The sequence below is a fragment of the Mesoplodon mirus genome (genome assembly GCF_964341445.2).
Source record: "Mesoplodon mirus genome assembly, chromosome: 5".
In the NCBI taxonomy this organism is placed as follows: Eukaryota; Metazoa; Chordata; class Mammalia; order Artiodactyla; family Ziphiidae; genus Mesoplodon; species Mesoplodon mirus.
This window is the reverse complement of record NC_138980.1, coordinates 75,013,961-75,035,834: the sequence shown is the minus strand read 5'-3', so window position 1 is coordinate 75,035,834 and position 21,874 is coordinate 75,013,961. Positions and strand designations below refer to the sequence as shown.

Genomic DNA, 21,874 nt, shown 5'->3' with positions numbered 1-21,874 from the left:
CTGAGGGTTGTCTTTTTGTCTTGTTGATGGTTTCCCTTGCTGTGCAAAAGCTTTTAGGTTTCATTAGGTCCCATTTATTTTTGTTTTTATTTCCACTTCTCTAGGAGTTGGGTCAAAAAGGATCTTGCTATGATTTATGTAACAGAGTGTTCTGCTTATGTTTTTCTCTAAGAATTTTATAATGTCTGGCCTTACTTTTTTAGTTTAATCCATTTGGAGTTTATTTTTGTGTACGGTGTTAGGGAGTGTTCTAATTTCATTCTTTTACATGTAGCTGTCCAGTTTTCCCAGCACCACTTATTGAAGAGGCTGTCTTTTCTCCATTGTATATTCTTGCCTCCTTTATCAAAGATAAGGTGACAATATGTGCGTGGGTTTATCTCTGGGATTTCTATACTGTTCCATTGATCTATATTTCTGTTTTTGTGCCAGTACCATACTGTCTTGATTACTGTAACTTTGTAGCATAGTCTGAAGTCAGGGAGCCTGATTCCTCCAGCTCCATTTTTCTTTCTCAAGATTGCTTTGGCTATTCTTGAGTTGTTTCTTTGCTGTTGTTGAATTGTAGGAGTTCTCTATGTATTCTGGATATCAATCTCTTTTCAGATATATGATTAGCAAATATTTTCTCCTGTTCTGTCAATTGTCTTTTCACTCTGTTGATAGTGTCCTTTGATACACAGAAGTTTTTAAGTTTGATGAAGTCCCAATTTATCTATTTTTCCCTTTATTGCCTGTGCTTTTGATGCCACTTCCAAGGAATCACTGCTAAATCCAATATCATGAAAATTATCCCCTATGTTTTCTTTAAAGAATTTTATAGTTTTAGTACTTAAGCTTAGGTTTAACTTTACATTTAAGCTTGAGTTCATTTTTGTATATGGCATAAAGTAAGGGTTCAACTTCATTCTTTTGCATGTACATATCCAGTTTTCTCAGCATGATTTGTTGAAAAGACTCATTTCCCCTTTGAACAGTCTTGGCTTCCTTGTCAAAAACCAATTGACCATATATGTGAGGGTTTAATTTGGGGATACTATATTCTATTCGTCTTTATGTCTGTCCTTATGCTAGTACCACACTGTTTTGATTACTGTCATTTTGTAGTAAGTTTTAAAATTAGGAGGTGTGAGTCCTCCAACTTCATCTCAGTACTATCTTCTTAATAATACTAAGTCTTCCAAACCAAGAATATGAGATTGTCTTTCATTTATTTATGTCTTTAATTTCTTTCAGAGATGTTTTGTGGTTTTCAGTGTACAAGTCTTTTGCCTCTTTGGTTAAATTTATTCCTAAGTAATTTATTCTTTTAATGCTATTTTAAGTGCATTCTTAATTTCCTCTTCAAGATTGTTCATTCCTAGCTTATGGGAATGCAACTATTTTTGCATGCTGATTTATCTTGCATCTTTGCTGAATTCATCTATTAGCTCTCTCAGGGTTTTTTTGGTGGAATCTTTAAGTTTTCTACATATAAGATCATATTTGCAAGCAGAGATAATTTCACTTCTTCCTTTCCAATTTGGATGCCTTTTGTTTCTTTTTCTTTCCTAACTGCTCTCTCTACGACTTTTCAATACCATGTTGAATAAAAGTGGTGAAGGTGAGCATCCATGTCTTGTCCCTGTTCTTAGGGGTAAAACTTTTAGTCTTTTACCACTGAGTATAATGTCAGCTGTGAGTTTGTCATATATGGCCTTTGTCATGTTGATCTGCAAAGGTTTTTAACTATGCTATATTATAGTTCTCCTAACAAGAAAAGGAAAGAATCTTGAAAGTTGGAAATGGTGTCTTTAGTAAGAGGTTACCAGTGTTATAAAGAGCGATCATCCAATGTCCTAACACAACAATGAGGATATAGAATTCACTGGCATTCTGCACAGAGCTTAGGGATGTTGCATTGCCATAGCTCACATGATACTAAGTAAAGGCACTAAATTCTGGCTGCTGAAAGCACAGACTATATAGACACGTACACATCCCTTTCTGTCTTAGTCAGCTTGGGCTGCAACAACAAAGTACCACAGACTCAATGGCTTAAATAACAGAAAATTATTTTCTCACAGTTCTGGAGACTGGAAGTCTGAGATCAGATCAGGGTGCCAGCATGGCTGTTAGTGAGAACTCTCTTCCTGGCTAGTAGACGGCTGCCTTCTTCCTGCATCCTCACATGGTAGAGAGAGCACAATCTCTCTCTTCCTCTTCTTATAGGGCCACTAATCCCATCATGAAGGCCCCACTCTAATGATCTAATCTAACCCTAATTAACTCCCAAAGGCCATCACACTGGGGAGTTATGGCTTCAACATATGGATTTTAGGGGAACACCAACATTCAGTCCATAACACCTTCTTTCAGGAAAACAATGATGAAGCTAACAGTAGTATTCAAGGTAGGCACATACATAGCAATAGGGTTAAGTTAGCTATCACAGTGCTCACAGTAATTCAAGCCTTACAGATACTTACAAAATTTGGAGACAAGTTATGCTTATAAAGCTGAAGAGTGGAATGAAGCAGATTGGAAACAAGACTGGAAACCAACACTTCCTTTCCCAACTTATTATCTGTCATTCGTCTCTGGCTACTGGCCACTTGAACAGTCCATTTATCCATATCTGCTATAATACAGACAGCTTCTGCTATTGGTTCATCCAATACTGGATGCTGGGGAAAAAAAGAAGACATCATCTTATGATAAAGTTTTCAAAGATAATGTTAATGGGATGGGCAAGGAAGAGATACTAGACAAAAACAAAAGAATATGAAATTCTGAGAGCTACTGCCAAAGAATCCTTGACAGTGAAGAGTGAAATAGTAAAGTAACTCAATAACAGATACCCTGAGATATCTTACAGAAGTCATCATAGGTAGAGATTCATTACCAGAACTTTGTATTCTTTAATCCAGAACTTGAATTTCACCAGTATTTTGATCATTCATTCATTCAACAAATTTACTGAGTGCCAACTATGTGCCAGGCAACTGAAAGAAAATGTTTTTACCTTGAAAGAGCTAAATATTTTAAAAATCGGTAGGAAATAAATTCACATGAAGAAGTCAATGATAAGGTTCTGTGCTAACTACCCCATCCAGTCAGGCATTAATTTCCTTGAGCATCTCAGAGGCTATCCCTTGATTATCTCTTCCTGGCTATGTATGCCAGGTTTTTTCTGTTTTACAGATTTATATCCAGAGTATGGCTATAACAGTTAAAAAGGAGACAAATCAACAGGTACTAACATGTCTCTCCAGGACACATGGTTAAACGGAAAAAAAAAAAAGTCACTACACACACACACACACACACACACACACACACACACACACACACACACATTATACCCCAATTATGTTTTTTAAAAATCAGGGGACTTCCCTAGTGGTCCAGTGGGTAAGACTCTGCGCTCCCAATGCAGGGGACCTGGGTTTGATCCCTGGTCGGGGAACCAGATGTCGATGCATGCTGCAACTAAGAGTCTGAATGCCACAACTAAGACCCACCACAGCCAAAATAAATAAATAAATATATTTAAAAAAAATTTTCCCATCTAAATGCAAATGTATAGAAAAAAGAATGAAAATACTCAAATCAAACTATCATAAAGATCTTTGTGAAGAAGTATGGAATATTAAGAGTATGAAGAAGGATTTTTACTTTTTGCTTTGTATATATTGTTTAAATTTCTATCAGAAGCATTCACCTAAAGGATACTTTTATAATTAGAAAATTTAACACGTAGTGAAAAAAAAATTTTAACTCACATATACAGATAAAAGGACCACAGACATACGGCTGTGCCCTTGGTTTCCCACGGTTTACACACAAAGACCAAAAATGACAATTAAGTACACAGCACCACCATAAGAAAGAGATACTCAATACTTTAATTTTTTTTGTATTTGGAAAGGTAAGGATTTCTTCACCACTGGACAAATGAATTAACAGCAATAAGACTGAAATATAAACTACAATCTTGAACCCAATGGCCTTTTTCCTTTATAACTTTTACTGTTACTAAAATTTCATAGCAAGAATGTAAGTTTATTCCTGGATAAACCCAAGTTTGGCACCCCCAAAGGATATCCCTTTGCCCAGTTAATAACCACTTTGAATAAAGTTTTTTGCTCAATGCTAAGGAAACAAAGAGAAGGGAGCTCACAGTCTTATGAGGGAGATAAAAAGAAATACATGTGGCTATGAAAATACTTGTGTAATAGACAAAATAGTAACCAAGTGCTGTGGTACCAGAGGAGGGCAAGAGTGGGTTCTGTGTGACTGGGAGTTACACAGTGGAAGGGACATAGGGATATGACACTGAATAGGATGAATAGGATTCTTAGTGAAAAATGGGAGAGGAATATGGATAATTCTATAAGAGGGAATATCATGAGAAGACTCAAAGATAGAAGTAGATGGATGTAACCAAATTTGTGAAAAATGATACTGAGAAGTGGGGAAGAAGAGAATGGCAAGGAAGAAGCGTAGAAAGATACATTGTGAAGACTTTCCATGGAACTCTAAACTTTATATTTGTTTTTATAAAATCGTACTTAAATATTTCTTATTCAACTCTTACCAAGGATATAACATTTTTCTATTCATCAATTTCATTACTGAAACATAATTTTGGAAATGGTATATGCACCTAAAGATGTATGGTATATCTTACTTTTTTAAGAAACAATAGTGAATATATATTTAACATAACTACCTCTGTGGTTATAAAAGAAAAATAAGACAGGAGATATGATCAAATAATTAAAGTGGAAAACAAACTGTTAAAGGAAGATACTACTTTCAAAAGCAGCGGGCATCTTTATGAGATGAGAATTATTATGGGTGTTCATCTACTATCCTCACAAGGAAATGTCTAAACCGATAATGGGGAAACTGCTATGAAATACACCTTTTATTTTAAAGGGTTAAAAACCACTTTAGAAATTAACTTTATAGCTCCTCAATCAAAAGTCACGTGGCTAAGATTTTAAAAGCTATTGTTTTGGTAAGAAAAAGGAAAATGAGCCCACATCAGTAGTTTCCCAAGAAAGAAGGATCTAAACCCCAAGTTTGAGATTAGAAATAATCCAAATCAAACTCACTTTAGGAGTTGTTAAAGAAAAAAGGGAGCAGTGCCAGTCATTCATTCTGAAATTGCTTGTTTTCACACAATGGATTATTATAAGCAATGTCCTAATTGGATAAAATTTCAATTTAACCAATTTCAGTCCTTTCACTTCATCATCAACTTCTGGAAAAAACAGCCTACACCCCATGGGAGCATATTCTCAACTGACATGTTATAGTAGTCTCCTCCACAATACTAAGTTTGTATCCAGCCTCAAATACTTCCGAGTCACAAAACAGGAAGTATATGAATGGGAATTCATATGAATCTAAAGTATATGAATGGGAATTCATATGAATCTAAATTCAGTGAATCTAAAGCTTAATTTTTTTTAAAACTTTTTCTCTGAGTTCCATAACTTCTACAATACGAATGTATCCACAATCCTACCAGCCCTTTTTCTCTCACAGGCATTTCCAGAATCTCAATACATAAACTCCCAAATCTTTAAGTATCTCCTCTCTAGCAGATACTCCTAGATCTCCACCACATTACAAAACCTGATTTTTTCAGTTGCCTTCTGGGCATTCAAACATGGCCTTGCAGAATGCACTTTTAAACTCAAAATGTACCAAATCAACTTCAGTGTACCTTCCTCAAAACTAGCTAGTTTTCTTCAGTTATCTTTTTTTTAAAAGAAGACAACGAACCCCAATGTTGTAAAGGGAACAGGTTTTAGGGACATTACAAACTGCTGTTCAAACTAGTCTTGTCTTTTGGAGAAGAAACTACAAAACATGCAACAAGAACACGAAAATACTTCTAAGCTTAAAAACTGGCCAGTAACTTCATTTCTGGGAATCTAGCCTAAAGAAATCATCTTAAATTCATAAAACACAGCAAGAGTATCAGTGTTATTTATAACAATAAAATGAAGAAAAGTTGTTTTAAAAGTTGAGCAACAGAGAATAGAGAACACAGAAATAAACCCATGTATATATGCTCAATTAACTTATGACAAAGGACCCAAGAATACACAATGGAGGAAGGACAGTTTCTTCAATAAATGGTGCTTAAAAAACTGAACAGGGACTTCCCTGGTGGCACAGTGGTTAAGAAGCCGCCTGCCAATGCAGGGGACATGGGTTTGAACCCTGGTCTGGGAAGATCCCACATGCCATGGAGCACCTAAGCCCTTGCACCACAACTACTGAGCCTGCATTCTAGAGCCTGTGAGCCACAACTACTGAGCCTGCGTGCTGCAGCTACTGAAGCCTGCGCGCCTAGAGGCCGCGCTCCACAACAAGAGAAGCTACCGCGATGAGGAGCCCACGCACCACAACGAAGAGTAGCCCCTGCTCGCCACAACTAGAGAAAGCCCGCGCGCAGCAACGAAGGCCCAACACAGCCAAAAAATAATTAATTAATTAATTAATTAATTAATTTAAAAAAACTGAACAGCCACATTGCAAAAGAATGAAACTGGACCACTATCTTACACCATACACAAAAGTCAACTCATATGTTATATGAGTACTATATACCATGACCAAATGGGTTTTTCCCCCCTAGGAATACAAAGATTGGATTAACATCTAAAAATCGATCAGTGTAATCTATCACATTAACAGTTTAAAGAAGAAAAACCCACATGATCATTTCAATAGACACAGAAAAAGTATTTGACAAAACCCCACACTCATTCATGATTTAAGGGCGTGGGGGACAGAAAACTCAAAACACTAGGAATAGAAAGGAACTTTATCCACCTGATAAAGAGCATCTTATAAGAATCTAACAGCTAACATCACGCTTAATAATTAAAGGCTCAATGTTTTCCCCCAAAGAAAAGGAACAAGACAAGGATGTCCACTATCAGCACTTCAATGCAACACTGTACTGAAGGTTCTAGCCTGTACGATCAGGCAAGAAAAAGAAAAAGAGGCACCCAGACTGGAAAGGAAGATAACATGAGCCTGTATGTAGAAAATCTTAAAGAATCCACACAAAAATCTATGAGAACTAATAAAAGAGTTCATCAAAGTGGCAGGATACAACAGCAATATACAAAAATCAATTGTACTATATAACAGCAATGAAAATTAACTCCATTCACATTTAAGCATTTGCAATATTTTGAAATTATAAATAACCTAGTGATGAACATCTATGAATACATACAGTATTTTCTGATTTCCAATTTGATAGATTCCTGGAACTCTCTACTTGCTTTCACAATGACAGGTACAAACATGCAGGTTATTACATATAAAATGATGGATTTAGAGAACAACAATTGTATTACACACTGAAGTGTGACCAAAAATAAGGCAATTTTGGGTTCTACTGGTTATCAGAGTTCGTCCTAAATAAATTTAAGAGCAGTGAAGGTCACTTACCTGCACAGCATGAGACAAATCTGACACTAAACACTGACGGAGCCTCTCATCATTCCCAATTCCTTGAAGAACAAAGTCAGGCACATAAGAAGAGCAGTAGCCACCCAGCAAGGACCTCCCAAAGTTGGCAATATTGGGCTGAACAGCACTCACTTCAATTAACTTTGACCTGCAAGGAAAGTTCCAAAAGAAGGCATACCTAATCAGTAATAAATATATTTTACCAACACACACACAAAAAATTGGACTCTGCTAGTCCACATTTCCAGTACCATCATTCTTCACAAAATATACTAATAGTAAAATCATCCTTAAATAAAAACTGGCTTAAGGGCTCAATGAGACCACAAAATACTCCTTCCTATTCAGAAAGGGTCTGATGTACAACTCTGTAATGAGGTGAACATAAATCTTTCATAACAGACTTTAGGAATGCTGTCCCTTGTGTATGTAACACATTCTTAATACAATCAAATTATGGAAACCACCATCCAAAACAAAGTATAAATAACTCACAAACCCAAAGCTTGGTATATAACATTTCTCATGTATGAATCTTTTCCTTGTATTCTTGACCAAGAGTATCCATTCTATACTTTCCTCTTATTTCCAAACTTATTTCTAACAGCTATTTCCTACCTTCTCTCAGTGATTACCTCTCCCTAGTTGCCAGGCTCAGCACAGGTCCTTTCTGGGCAGCATAACTCACTGCTAAATGAAAACTCCTAGGCAGTAAGCAATCTCCCACACACCAACACAACTTTTCTCTAATGCCTTCACAAAGCTTTTCTGGGGCACCTATGGGGCTTAGCCTTTAATCCTTCTTTTAAGTAGGAGCATGCGATAATAAAAGAGTATTTGTCCAGAACAATGGTCTCTTCCTTTATATTAGCCACTACCAACTTTCAGAGATGAGCTAAACAAAAGAATGGTACATATTTTTATAGGTTCTATAAAAGGCTAAAACTTCGTACTTACCCAGGAAAAGGTATCTCATCTTCTTCTGCCCAATCTTCTTGCTCTCCTCCATAATAACTGCTTACTTGTCTAGTCACATCATGACCTGTATCTTCACTTTCACTATCCCCAAGGGCACTATCTGAACTTTCATTTCTTGGAATGTCCCATTCAGCTCCCACAGCAACTTTTTTCTCTGAACTCTCTTTATCCCCATGGGGGACAAGAATGGAGAGTGTATCTCTTTGGTCTTGCTGAGGAAAGCAGGTTTTACATGAATCTTGGTGAACTGTTCCTACACATTTGCAAAATTCATTGTTCTGTTTTCTATTTTTTGTATAAAATCTTTTTGAAAACTCTAACATACAGCAGTGTTCTTTACTGTCTGTACTTGTTTTAACTGGAATATCATCAATAGTCCTGGTTTCAATTGAATCATCATTAAAATATTCATCAAATAAGCTCATGCTTTCGAGGTCTGAATGATTCCAGCAGGGAAGTTCACAGGGCTCTCCAGATACCATGTTCGGTATATCAGGCTCTCCAGATTTAGCTGTTTGTGCAGTTTCTTGATGCTGATCAACAGCCCCTCTTTCCTCCTTCGGTGATTTGCTGTGATGCCTGGTAATCTGATCCACTACTGCCTGACTCCTGAGTTCAGTATCTGAGTCGGGTGACATAGAATCCCCAATCAAGAAAGTAACCTTTGTCTGGGTTGCCTCACAAGAAAATGCAGCTGTCACAAGTTTATCTGGAGGTTTTTTTCCCACAAGCATTCCTGTGGATCTGAACACTTTACCTGTGTGATTACCTGAATCTAGCAATTCCTCACTCTGCCATGATTCCTCTGCAGGCTCTAAGCTTGACTTTGACAATGCACATCTGTCCACTGGAGCAGATCCTGTGCAAACAACTGTTTCTAACTTGGTGTCAAGGCAAGTTCTTAATTTATCTCTGCACTGTTTAACATCAACAGCATTTTCTTCTTGGCAGTCAGAAGAAGGAGAAATCATTCGGCACTCGTTTGTATTTCCTAGCAGCTCCTTAGAGCTGTTTTGAGTATCTTCTCTCTCTTGTCGCAAAACATTCTCTATATTTTGCCCAAGGAGTGGACGACTGCAATATTTACAGTTACAATTAGGAGTCCTTGTTTCTTCTGACTCTTTAAAGAGCAAACTGTTTTTGTTTCTATGCATTGTGATAAGCACATACTCAGATTCTTCAATTTCACCTTTCTCTAAAGTGGTTGTAATTACTGTGCCTGGCATAACAATGGCTTCATCGTCTCCATTTTCTAAAAGATGGGTTTCTTGAAGTTCAGAGCATCTTATGAAGTAAGTAAGAAAATAAAGCAGCCTCTGGACCATGTCTTGTCGTTTACCAACTACCACAGTCCTTGCTAACCGTACAGGAGAGCCAATAGCGCCATACAAGTCTCCTGAAATGGAAAAATCAGTTAATGGACACATCCTCTACTCATACTAAGCAGGCTATTTTCAGTTATCAGAAACCTACTATTATTTTATGAGGGGTAGTTCAGATTTTACTCTTGGTTCCTTAATAGGTGAGTGATTATTCAGGACTAGGATGAGATGAATGGTCTTAACCAAAGAGATAGGTGAATGGATGGGCTTTCTACCTTCCTCCTTAAGCAGCTGCTAATAAGGTGCTGAAACCACAAGCAAACAGTCAGTTGTGAAAGTCACCAAGAACATGCTCTGTGCCAGTCCCCTTGCATAGCACTTCATACGGGTGGAGAAGTACTGACTGAAGTATTATGTGCAAAAGCACATCTGCTGGGGACCAAGGAGAGGAAAGGAGTAGTAGTGAAATGGAACAGAGCTGAAGTAGTCACATCACACACTTAACCTTCCTTGATTTAAATCATATTCCTGAACTTCACCTGTTGCTGCCCTACCAAGGACCTCACATTAGCTCCTGTGTTTTTAAAAGCCCATTTTCCTTTCCATTACATTCCCTAGAGGGTTGGGTACTCAGGATAGACCCAAAAGGGCAACACATTTAGCCCTGTGATTCATTTTCACTTCTGTTATCCACATTACACATGAACAGCCATTACATTTAAAAAAGGAGGGAGATTTAATTCAAGTTTTGCAAGTTGTCAGTATACACATTTAAAGAATCTCTATTTTTACTTTATAAGGACCCCATATTTTTTAAAGGAACAAACATAAATAGGTCTCAAATAATATACTACAGACTGTACTATGATAAATTTTCTCATCTGGCTAAGAAACTGGCTCTAGTACCATCATGCCACTGTTCAAAACTACTCCCAAGGTTTCCACTAACAACCAAATAAATTGAAACTGCTTTGGTTTGATAAATGAGTCTTTCATGACTGGTTCCACTTTACTTTTCCAGGTTTATCTTCTGATAGTTTCCCTATTTCATCTTTATTCACCCAAAGTCCCACTTAAACTGGACCCCTGAATGTGCTCAGCACTTTTAACACCTAGACCCCTCTACTCATGCTATGTATTTTCCCTTCCCTCTGTATCTCTGCCAGTCCGAAGTTTCCCACCCAAGCATCTTCCCTTGGACAAAAGTAAGCTTCCCTAATTGAACTCCCACTAAACTTTTCATTTCTTATAGTTCCTATTTGAATTATCATTATTGTCCACATATACTTTACCTACAGTATAAGACTGTCACTTCTTAAAGGCAAGGACTAGATATCATTCATCTTTATACCCTCCAGGGTTCTTTGCACAGAGCCTTAGTTATATTGTGCATTCAATAAATGATTGTAGAATTGAAAACAGATTTGAAATGTTCAAATTAAAAAAAAAACTACTGAATTACTTGATTTGAAAAAAGGTAAATTAATATTCATACAATGAAATACTACTTAGCATTAAAAAGGAATGAACTATTAATCCATACAACATAGGTGAATCTCAAAATAATTATGTTGAAAGAACTCAGACCAAACAAAAGCACTTAGTGTATGATTCCATCTATATAAAGGTCTAGAAAATAACAAACTAATCTACAGTGACAGAAAGCAGACCAGTGGCTACCTGAGTATAAGGAACAGTAAACAGGCAGAGTAGGGAGGAATAGGAGGGAGGGATTACAAAGGGCATGAGGAAACTTTTGTAGTGATGAATATGTTCACCATCTTGATTTGGGTGATGGTTTCAGAGGCATATACATTTTGACATATATATCAAAATATATATATGGAAAGGAAAAGGAGGGAGGGTGGGAGAGAAGAAATAGAAAGAGTAGGAATGAGAGAGGGACGTTGGTTGGTTATATGAATTAATAAGCCACATTACAATCTGCCTGGCAAGCTCACTCACCATAACAACCTAAGGGAAGTTTAAGTTTCTACCAGGTCACCAAAACATTCTCACCATACTCCTCCCCCCATCACCAAATAGCAATAGACTAAGAGTAGGAGTAACAGCAACTACATTTACTAGCCACTGTCCTAAGCACTGTTCTCACTGTATCTCATTTACTTTTCACATTATGAAGTATTTACTATTTATTTTATTTTATTTTTCGGCCACACTGCACGGTTTGTGGGATCTCAGTTCCCCAACCAGGGACTGAACCCAGGCCAAGGCAGTGAAAGCACCCAATGCTAACCACTAAACCACCAGGGAACTCCCTGTACTATTTACTATTATCCCCACTTTATAAATAGGGAAACTGTGATTCAAACATGGTCTGCCTGACTCCACAGCCTATGCTTAAATTAAAGCACCATGCTACACTGACTTCCTAATGACTGTCAACTCATCAACTAACCCCTCTCTCCTGTTACCCATTTATTTAGTGGGGTACCAAGCACTAAGAGAAAGATTTTCAAAAATTACTCAACAAACAAAGGTGGAACAATGGAAACCTCAATGACTGCTTCTCAGTTAAACAGATTTATTCTAGCGATCATAGGTGACTTTGTTGATTCATTCCTTCTAGGCAAAATACCTAACACAAAACACCCTGAAGACCCTGAAGTTACTAATAAACCAGCCATCATCCTGCTCCTTTTGTTCCAGCTGAAGGTCTCTATAAGGAATGATAGTAAACATAAGATGGGGATAAGACAATTTAGCAGTTATGAAATGACAACTAAGGAAGAAATGCTTTAGAAAGGAAGGGGGAAAAGAGAGCACTTAATTTTTCTCTATTTATTTTTGCCATAAAATAACTCCAGACAGTTACACAGAAGTCTAAGTCTAATACATAAATGTAAGGGTTTTCAGAATACATACCCAGTTGTGCCCAAAGTGGGTTATACGGATGAGTCTTTGCCAACATGTCCACACTCTGAGAGGAATGTTTTTCTAAAAATATTTTTATAGGTGGCTGCCCATTTGGCATGACTGTTGGAACCCAGGCAAGATGATTGGTCAGAACTGCAGTAATGAGTGCTGGCAAGAATCTGAAAACAAAATTCATCCTATCAGAGTCTAATCTGCTTTCATAAAACCTCAAGCAAAATTCAGTGATAGAATAAAGAAGAGAGGGTACATGGCCAAACATCATAAAAAAGGAGAGGATAGAAGGAAGGATAGGTATATCACCAGGATGAAAACAAAAGTTAATAAATTTTTTGGTTGGGTACGAGTTAAAACAAAAATCCTTAAAATAAAGACAGCATTCACAAGGAGCTATTTCTACTCATAATTAAAAAACAAAAATGCCATTTTACTTGAGAAACTATGGATTCTTTTCAGTGTTTAAAATACAAATATATTAATGAATCAACCAGGAAGTCTATACATATCCAAATTACTGAAAAGGAAAATGAAGGAAAGTATTAAGAAAACTTTATTTACCATCAAAGAGAATAAAAACACCCAAATTACTCATCTGGATTCTAAGAATTTGATGATTAGAAGAAAACAATATGACAAAGTACCACACTAAAAATGTATTATTGGAATCCTGGCACTTCCCTATATATTTTTAAACTTCTGTTCTATAGAATGAAACCGCACTCATGGATACAATTCACGAAAAATGGGAAGCCTCAGAGAGTTCTGTGAGGTGTCAGGAATTTTAATTTAACACACAATTAAAGACATTTTTACTGTTTCTCATTAATAAGGTTCTTTGGTCTTCTTCCATACCCTGTCTTGTAATTATCTTAGTTATCTTTTATAATTCTGTCTTGCTCATTAATAATATGAAATAATTCCAAGGATAATGATTAATTCTTTCACCTTTGTACTTGAACTTGATCACAATCTAGATATCTAGTTATAGTAAACAATAGCTACGATAGTTAAGGGAAGGAAGGGAGGGAGGGAGGGAGGAAGGGCAGGCCATACTGATTTTTGGAAGCATTTTCCATTAGAAAAGTGAACTCCTTCATGAAACGATGGCAAAGCTGGTTCTTTTCTGGAGTCCCCGACATCATTGTAAGCCAGACAGGCTCTCCAATTCGTGGCATTGTGTAAAGATTACAAATTGTTGTTCTAAAAAGAGGAAAACACATTATAAAATTCATAGCTCCCAGCATTACATACTCTTAATAATAATGTTGCCGGCTTGGGTCTCACATCTAGATTATTAAAGCTTTTGAGAAAGACAATGAATCAAGTCTTTCTTTCTTTGTCATCAGCATAGTACCAAGGGAAAAGTTTTATACATGACCTCAAAATGTGTTGGTTCTGGCGCTGGCTCTGCCCTCAAAGGCTGTGTGCCTTTGGGTAAATTATTTCCCTACTTTAAGCATCAGTTTCCCTTACCTGTAAAATGAAAGGAAAGGACTAGGTAATTTCTAGACCCTTTCCAGTTCTACGTTTCCAAGGTTATAAGCTACACCTAAATATATTGCAAATAATCAACAACATAGAAACAAAAATATTAAGTGGGGTAATAGCTTATGGATAATACCCACTCACAACAATAGTTTATCAGCATCATTATATTGCCTATGCTGAGACTCCTTAGTAAAGTTCTGAAGAATGACGAGGACACTATATATGCATGCTATATGACTCTCAATTTTCTGAAGTTTTCCCTTGAATCAACACAAAAGAGGATTATTGCAGCTATCACAGTGCTTTTCTGGCTGTCTCCTGCATTTATTTAGATAATAGTTAGTCTGTGACTTGCACTCTTTACTAACAGCTTTAAAGATGTCAATTCTTTTCCTTTTACATTATTATCTGTTCAGCAGAGTCCTATACACTCATCACACGAAGCAACTCCTGCAAAGTTGGGGCTTAAGAAACTAGTCGATCTCTTAGAAGCTACAGAATGGTGTCCTACTTTCTACTCTCTAGAATAGTGCTAACAGAACTTTTAGCAATGATAGGAATGTTCTATATCTGTGCTGTCCAACATGGTAGCCACCAGCCATATGTGATTACTGAATACCTGAAATGTGGCCAGTGTGACTGGGGAATTGGATTTAAAATTTTATTTAGTTGTAATTAAATTAATTTAAATAACCACATGTGGCTAATGGCTACTGTATTAGAGAGTACAGCTCTAGAAAGTTCTCTGAGATCTCCACAAAGCTCTGATACCTACCTCAGTATAATTTTCTAATACCCAGAATTCAAAAAAGGAAAAGAATTCTGTTGCTTGTATAAGTTTTATTAAATCTCAACCCAATATGAACATGATACATTACCATAAATAAAAGTGACAAATACAGGTCGCATTAATGAATTTTTAGTAAGGCATAAAATGACTGCTGAGAACTTAAAAATGAATGGAAAAAAATTACAGGTATCTTACAGAGAAAAATATGACAAATATAAACTAGCGATATTGAAAATGCTTATTTTTTAAAGACTATTAAAGATGTCCAGATAGGATGGAAAACTGAGCACAAATGTGTATCCCCTTTCAGTTCTGATGCCCCAAATGAACACTACTTAATGATTTAAAAACAAATGAATCACTACAACAAATAGAACTGAAGAGGAACTTTAGTGAAAATTAAAATTACAGATTTAATAAAATTCTAGAAGACACAACACAGAGAAGAATGTTAACTGAAGTACTAGGGTAGAGGAAGATAATGGGTTATGGTGCTCATGGCGGCGGGGGGGGGGATGTACAAAGAGGAGCTAATTTACCCCACTGAAGCAAGAAGAGTCTAAGGACTCAAAAGTGCCTGCTAAAAAGGAGGGCAGCAGTTATATAGGACTATAAACTAAGAGACTAATTCAAGGGCCATAAATGGTTGGTGACCCCCTACCCTCCACCCCATTTTCCCACAGAATAACTAAAGATAGGAGAGCAGATGTAGCAATTGACCAGCCCAGAGAAATGACATGCCCAAACCCTCCCTGATATTTGAATCTTTCACAGTACACAAACAGATATAAAGTAAATCTTGTGGTATTAAAATTCCATGGCAGAGGCAGCAATTATGGGGGAAAATGTTTAAATATGCTCCTTCAGGCAGTGAAAATGAAAAAAAGTTGAGCAACACTGCTCTAAAGTGAGGTTCTCCAATCCGCACTCCCAACCTGTATTTTGGTGCCTCACTCTCACTCTTAATGGGCAACCAAAATACTGATACATAGAGAAAGCCTCCAAGGAAAGAGGGACACAAACAGAAAGACAGAAACACACACACACACAAAATGACTCCAGAGGAAATAGAAAATAATAAAGTCAGAAAAAGAGAAGAAAAACATGAAAGAAAAGAGACATGGAAGATCAATCCAGGAGTGTCAGTTTCTAACAAAGTATATTGAAGAGAGAGAAAATAGAGGAAAATAAATTATCAGAGAATACAGATAATTTACCAAAGTTGAAAGACAAGATAGTGCTAAAACTATACTGAAAGGCTAAAAGGACCAAGGATCAGGTATGAATTTATGGCAGGAGATAAATATGCTCTACAATTGATAAATCAAGAAATAGCTACACTAGGTATACTATTTAATAATATGGAGGTATATAACAAAAGGAATATTTAAGAGTTAAAAGAGAATGTTCTTCAGCAGTAAGAATGGGGATGGGAGAGGTAGGACAGGGCTCATTTATTTTTCATTATTAGAACTGTCAGTATATATATTTTGCTTCTTAACCACGTGAATGTACTTTTGAATAAAATAAACTTTTTGATTAAATGAATGAACAAGCTGATCAATTCATTTTCCATGAGTTTCTTCAGCATAATATTGTCTACTACAAGTCTATGTGTCATGGGCCAGTCATATCACTAACATTAGTATAGTGGGTCACTGAGGACATTAGCTTTATAGTGTTTTGCTGTTTAAAAATATGTACCATGACTTTGGAGTGTATCAAGTGCAAAGAAGGCCAAAAAAATTAATTATGCAATAGTGCTTCTCACTACATACAACTCTGTGTTGTCATTAACAACGTAGAAGTAATGATGCTTGCTCTCTTCCCCCTTTAATGGTTATTCCCTACCCATGAATGGTAAGAAGGGCAAGTATTTTCAGTCATCTGACCCTTTATTTTTCTTGGTCTGTCCCTACAGAATGGAAGACTCCTTCAATTGGAAGGAAACTGTTGACATGATTTAGTTTTCACTGATATGCATGAAGTCTAAGTAAAAATCCAAATACTTCATCTCTGCCAGGCAGCAATGCTAACTAAACATACTTCTTACTTCTCTAGGTTTCAGGACTCGCATTTACATGTCCTTCCTCTTCTCAACTACCCGAAATTCATTAATAATCTGGTTTCAAATAATCACATACTTTAAAAATTACCTAACTGCTAGATATAAATAAACACTTAATTTAAAAATTAAGTATGATAGCTTCTCATTATTTGCAGTAATGTTCTATAAAGTCAACATGAACACTGAATTAGTGAACTGTGAATCACTTGTTCCAGAGAGAAATACAGAGTTAGGTTCCTGTGAGTCTCTGGTCACAATATTTTTGTCAATCCATCAATACATAATCTTGTTTTATGTGAGTTTTTGTTTAAAGACACTTTATTTAATATTCTGTTAATTTGTTAATAATGAATTCATATCCCACAGCACTATGACTCATGCCTTAACAAAGCTCACCTAACACATATTTTTCTCTGTAAGGCACATCACAACCTTCCTGCACTTAGAAACATTAGACAGAATTTCAACACTATGCTTGCGCACAATTTTTTTAATTGAAGTATACTTGATTTACAATGTTGTGTTAGTTTCTAGTATACAGCAAAGTGGTTCTATTTTATATATATATATATATATATATACTTTTCCATTCTGGCACACAATATTGAATATAGTTTCCTGGGATATAACAGTAGGACCTTGCTGTTTACCGATTTTTTATATAGTAGTGTGTATCTACTAATCCCAAACTCCTAATTTTATCCCTCCCCTCCCCCTTTCCCCTTTGGTAACCATAACTTTGTTTTCTATGTCTGTGAGTGTGTTTCTGTTTTGTAAATAAATTCATTTGTGTCATATTACAGACTCCACATATAAGTGATTATCGCATGGTATTTGTCTTTCTCTTTCTGACTTATTTCACTTAGTATGATAATCTCTATTGCATCCATGTTGCTGCAAATGACATTATTTCATTCTTTTTTATGGCTGAGTAGTATTCCATTGTATATATGTACCACATCTTCTTTATCCATTCATCTTTCAATGGACATTTAGGTTGTTTCCACGTCTTGGCTATTGTGAATAGTGCAGCTATGAACACTGGGGTACATGTATCTTTTCAAAATTAGAGTTTTCTCTGGATATGTGCCCAGGATTGGGATTCCTGGATCATATGGCAATTCTATTTTGACTTTTTCAAAGAACCTTCATACTGTTTTCCATAGTGGGTGCACCAATTTACATTCCCACCAACAGTGCAGGAGGGTTCCCTTTTCTCCACATCCTCACCAGCATTTGTTATTTGTAGACTTTTTAATGATGGCCATTCTGACCAGTGTGAGGTAGTACCTCAATGCCCTTTCGATTTGCATTTCTCTAATAATTAGTGATGTTAAGCATCTTTTCATGTGCCCTTGTCCATCTGTATGTCTTCAATGGAAAAATGTCTTCAAGGGCCAATTTTCATTGCAAAACCACTAACAAGGGGCTTCCCCGGTGGCACAGTGGTTGAGAGTCCACCTGCCGATGCAGGGGACACGGATTCGTGCCCCGGTCCGGGAAGATCCCATATGCCGCAGAGCGGCTGGGCCCATGAGCCATGGCCGCTGAGCCTGCGCGTCCGGAGCCTGTGCTCCTCAACGGGAGGGGCCACAACAGTGAGAGGCCCACGTACTGCAAAAAAAAAAAAAAAAAAAAAAAAAACCACTAACAAAAAGCAAAAAACACTTTAAAAAAAGTGGCACTACATAGATCATGACAAGGACACTTGTTTACAGAATGAGAGCTGAAACAAAAAGGCAGAGCACTGTCTTGTTTGACCTCATCTGGAAATGTGTGTCGGGGCACTCAAAATTTTCACTTCTCTGCATATGTCCACAAACGATCATAAAACCACTGGAAGTATATTTTACGTTTATAAATAAATTTTAACAAGCAGGTGAATTCACATATACACAATCTGTAAACAATGAGAATCAACTGTACATATTAAAGTACTTCTACAAATAGACTTCTTAAATAAAAACTATAAAAGTTTATAAAGTACATTTAAAATATTGCAAGGATGCCTAACTAATTTATATAGTCTTTCAGATTTGCAGAGTGACTGAAGTAAAATAAACTAATACAAAAAGGAAGGTATACAATCAGAATATACTTTTACAATGTTTTTTGTTTTTTTCTTTTTTTTTGGCTGTGCGGCGCAGCACGTGGGATCTTTTTACCCTGACCAGGGATCCAACCTGGGCCCTTGTCAGTGAGAGCACAGACTCCTAACCGACCACCAGGGAATTCCCTACAATGATTTTATAACTCATACATGTTGTAAATTCCAGGCAATATTAAAATTTTAAGGCTAGGCCATTCATACTACCTTATATCACAGCAATTACCTCATAGGTATCTAACTCAAAAAATTCATAAATAAAAATGCTGGGTATACCTAACAGCAAGATCAGTATTCTACCAGGAATGAGTCTCATGACAATGTTTACTACACTGGTAACCTCAGCTGGATCTATGATGACAGTGTTTCCTCAGAGCTCAAATACAGACTGTTGGCCTTTTGCCACAAAGCTTGTGACCACAGAAAAGAAACTAATCCAATAACGTACGACACAGCTCAAAGTGCAAGGGCAAAGACTCAGTGCCTTGTAATACTGCAAAATGTGAAACCCAAAAAAATGTTGCAGGACTCTTTTAGGCAAATAAGCAAAAAGAATTGTTCGAAACATATATTTATAATAATTCCAGTCCAAAGTCAATTGAACAACTTGAATTAAACCATGTTCATGCTCACTTCGGCAGCACATATAATAAAATTAGAATGATACAGAGAAGATTAGCATGGCCCCTGCTCAAGCATGACATGTGAATTCGTGAAGCATTCCATAGTTTTAAAAAAACCACATTCGTACTATCCAAAGCAATCTACAGATTTAATGCAATCCCTATCAAAATTCCAATGGCATTTTTCACAAAAATAGAACAAACAATCCTAAAACTTGTATGGAACCACAAAAAACCCTGAATGGTCAAAGCAATCTTGAGAAAGAAGAGGAGGCATCATGCCTCCTGATTTCAAACTATATTACAAAGCTATAATCAAAACAGTATGGTATTAGAATAAAAACAGACATGTAAATCAATGGAACAGAATAGAGAGCCCAGAAATAAACGTATGCATACATATGGTCAATTAATTTATGACAGAGGAGCCAAAAACATACAATATAGATAGGATAGCCTCTTCAATAAATGGTTCTAGGAAAACTGGACAACCACATGTAAAAAATGACTGGACTCTTATCTTACACCACAAACAAAAATCAACTCAAAATGGATTAAAGACTTGAACGCAAGACCTGAAACCATAAAGCTCCTAAAACAAAACAAAGGGGTGAGCTCCCTGACATCCATCCTGGCAATAATAGAAGATAATAAACCTTAACACGTATGCACTTAAGAAGAGAGCAATGACATAACGTAAGGTGTCGGGGAGGAGAGGGACTTGAATGAAGGCAGTCAAAAGGTACTACAAACTTCCAGTTACAAGATAAATAAGTACTGAAGATGTAACATACAAGACAAATATAATTAATACTGCTGTATGTTATATATTAAAGCGGTTAAGAGAGTAAATCCTAAGTTCTCATCGCAAGAAAAATATTTTTTTAATTTAATTTTGTCATCTACGGTACATGTTGTTCACTAAACTTACTGTGATACTCATTTCATGATGTATTAAGTCAAATAATTATGCTGTACACTTTAAACTTATACAGTGTGCTTTATGCCAATTATATCTCAATAAAACTGGGAGAAAAAAATACTGACAGGCAAATACACTATTATACTTAGAAACTTCAGCATTCTCTAGCAGAAAATGACATATCCAGCAGGAAGAAAATCACTAACATATAGGTGAGTTTTTTTCAGCTTTACTGAGATATAATTGACATCGATATGGTATTACTTTAAGATGTACGACACAATGACTTGATATATGTATACTTTGTGAAATGATTACCACAGTAAGTTTAGTTTTTACATTCAGCACTTCACAGAGTAACAAAAAAATTTTTTTCTTGTGATGAAAACTTTTAAGATCTACAATGCTAACAACTTTCAAATATACAATACAGGACCAGATGGTTTCACAGGTGAATTCTATCAAACATTTAGAGAAGAGGTAACACCTATCCTTCTGAAACTACTCCAAAACATCTCAGAGGAAGGAACACTCCCAAACTCATTCTATGAGGCCACCATCACCCTGATGCCATAAACCAGACAAAGGTAACACCAAAAAAGAAGATTACAGGCCAATATCACTAATGAACATAGATGGAAAAATCCTCAACAAAATACTAGCAAACCAAATACAACAACACATTAAAAGGATCATACATTATGATCAAGTGGGATTTATCCCAAGGATGCAAGGGTTTTTCGATATCCACAAATCAATCAGTGTGATACACTGCCTCAACAAATTGAAGAATAAAAATGATATAATCATCTCAATAGATTCAGAAAAAGCTTTGACAAAACTCAACACCCATTTATGATAAAAACTCTCCAGAAAGTGGGCACAGGGGGAGCATACCTCAACATAATAAAGGCCATATATGACAAACCTACAGCTAACATCATACTCAAGGGTGAAAAGCTGAAAGCATTTCCTCTAAGATCAGGAACAAGACAAGGATGCTGACTGCTGCCACTTTTATTCAACATAGTTTTGGAAGTCCTAGCCACGGCAATCAGAGAAGAAAAAGAAATAAAGGGAATCCAAACTAGAAAAGAGGAAGTAAAACTGTCACTGTCTGCAGATGGCATGATATTATACATAGAAAATCCTAAAGATGCTATCAGAAAACTACTGGAGCTCATCAATGAATT

General features: G+C 36.4%; 1 protein-coding gene across 3 annotated transcripts in view; it reads right to left on the bottom strand.

The window, feature by feature from the left end:
- Window positions 1–21,874, bottom strand: part of FNIP1 (folliculin interacting protein 1) — a 132,920-nt gene that overhangs the window by 13,848 nt on the left and 97,198 nt on the right. For 2 of the 3 annotated variants that reach the window (XM_082623753.1, XM_082623754.1), the window contains 5 exons: window positions 13,737–13,883; window positions 12,675–12,844; window positions 8,446–9,862; window positions 7,468–7,636; window positions 2,469–2,666 (listed from right to left, as the gene is read on the bottom strand). In XM_082623753.1, coding sequence (XP_082479879.1) covers window positions 2,469–2,666; window positions 7,468–7,636; window positions 8,446–9,862; window positions 12,675–12,844; window positions 13,737–13,883 — 2,101 coding nt within the window. The remainder of the gene's footprint in view (window positions 1–2,468; window positions 2,667–7,467; window positions 7,637–8,445; window positions 9,863–12,674; window positions 12,845–13,736; window positions 13,884–21,874) is intronic. The other variant, XM_082623755.1, reaches the window with a different exon arrangement.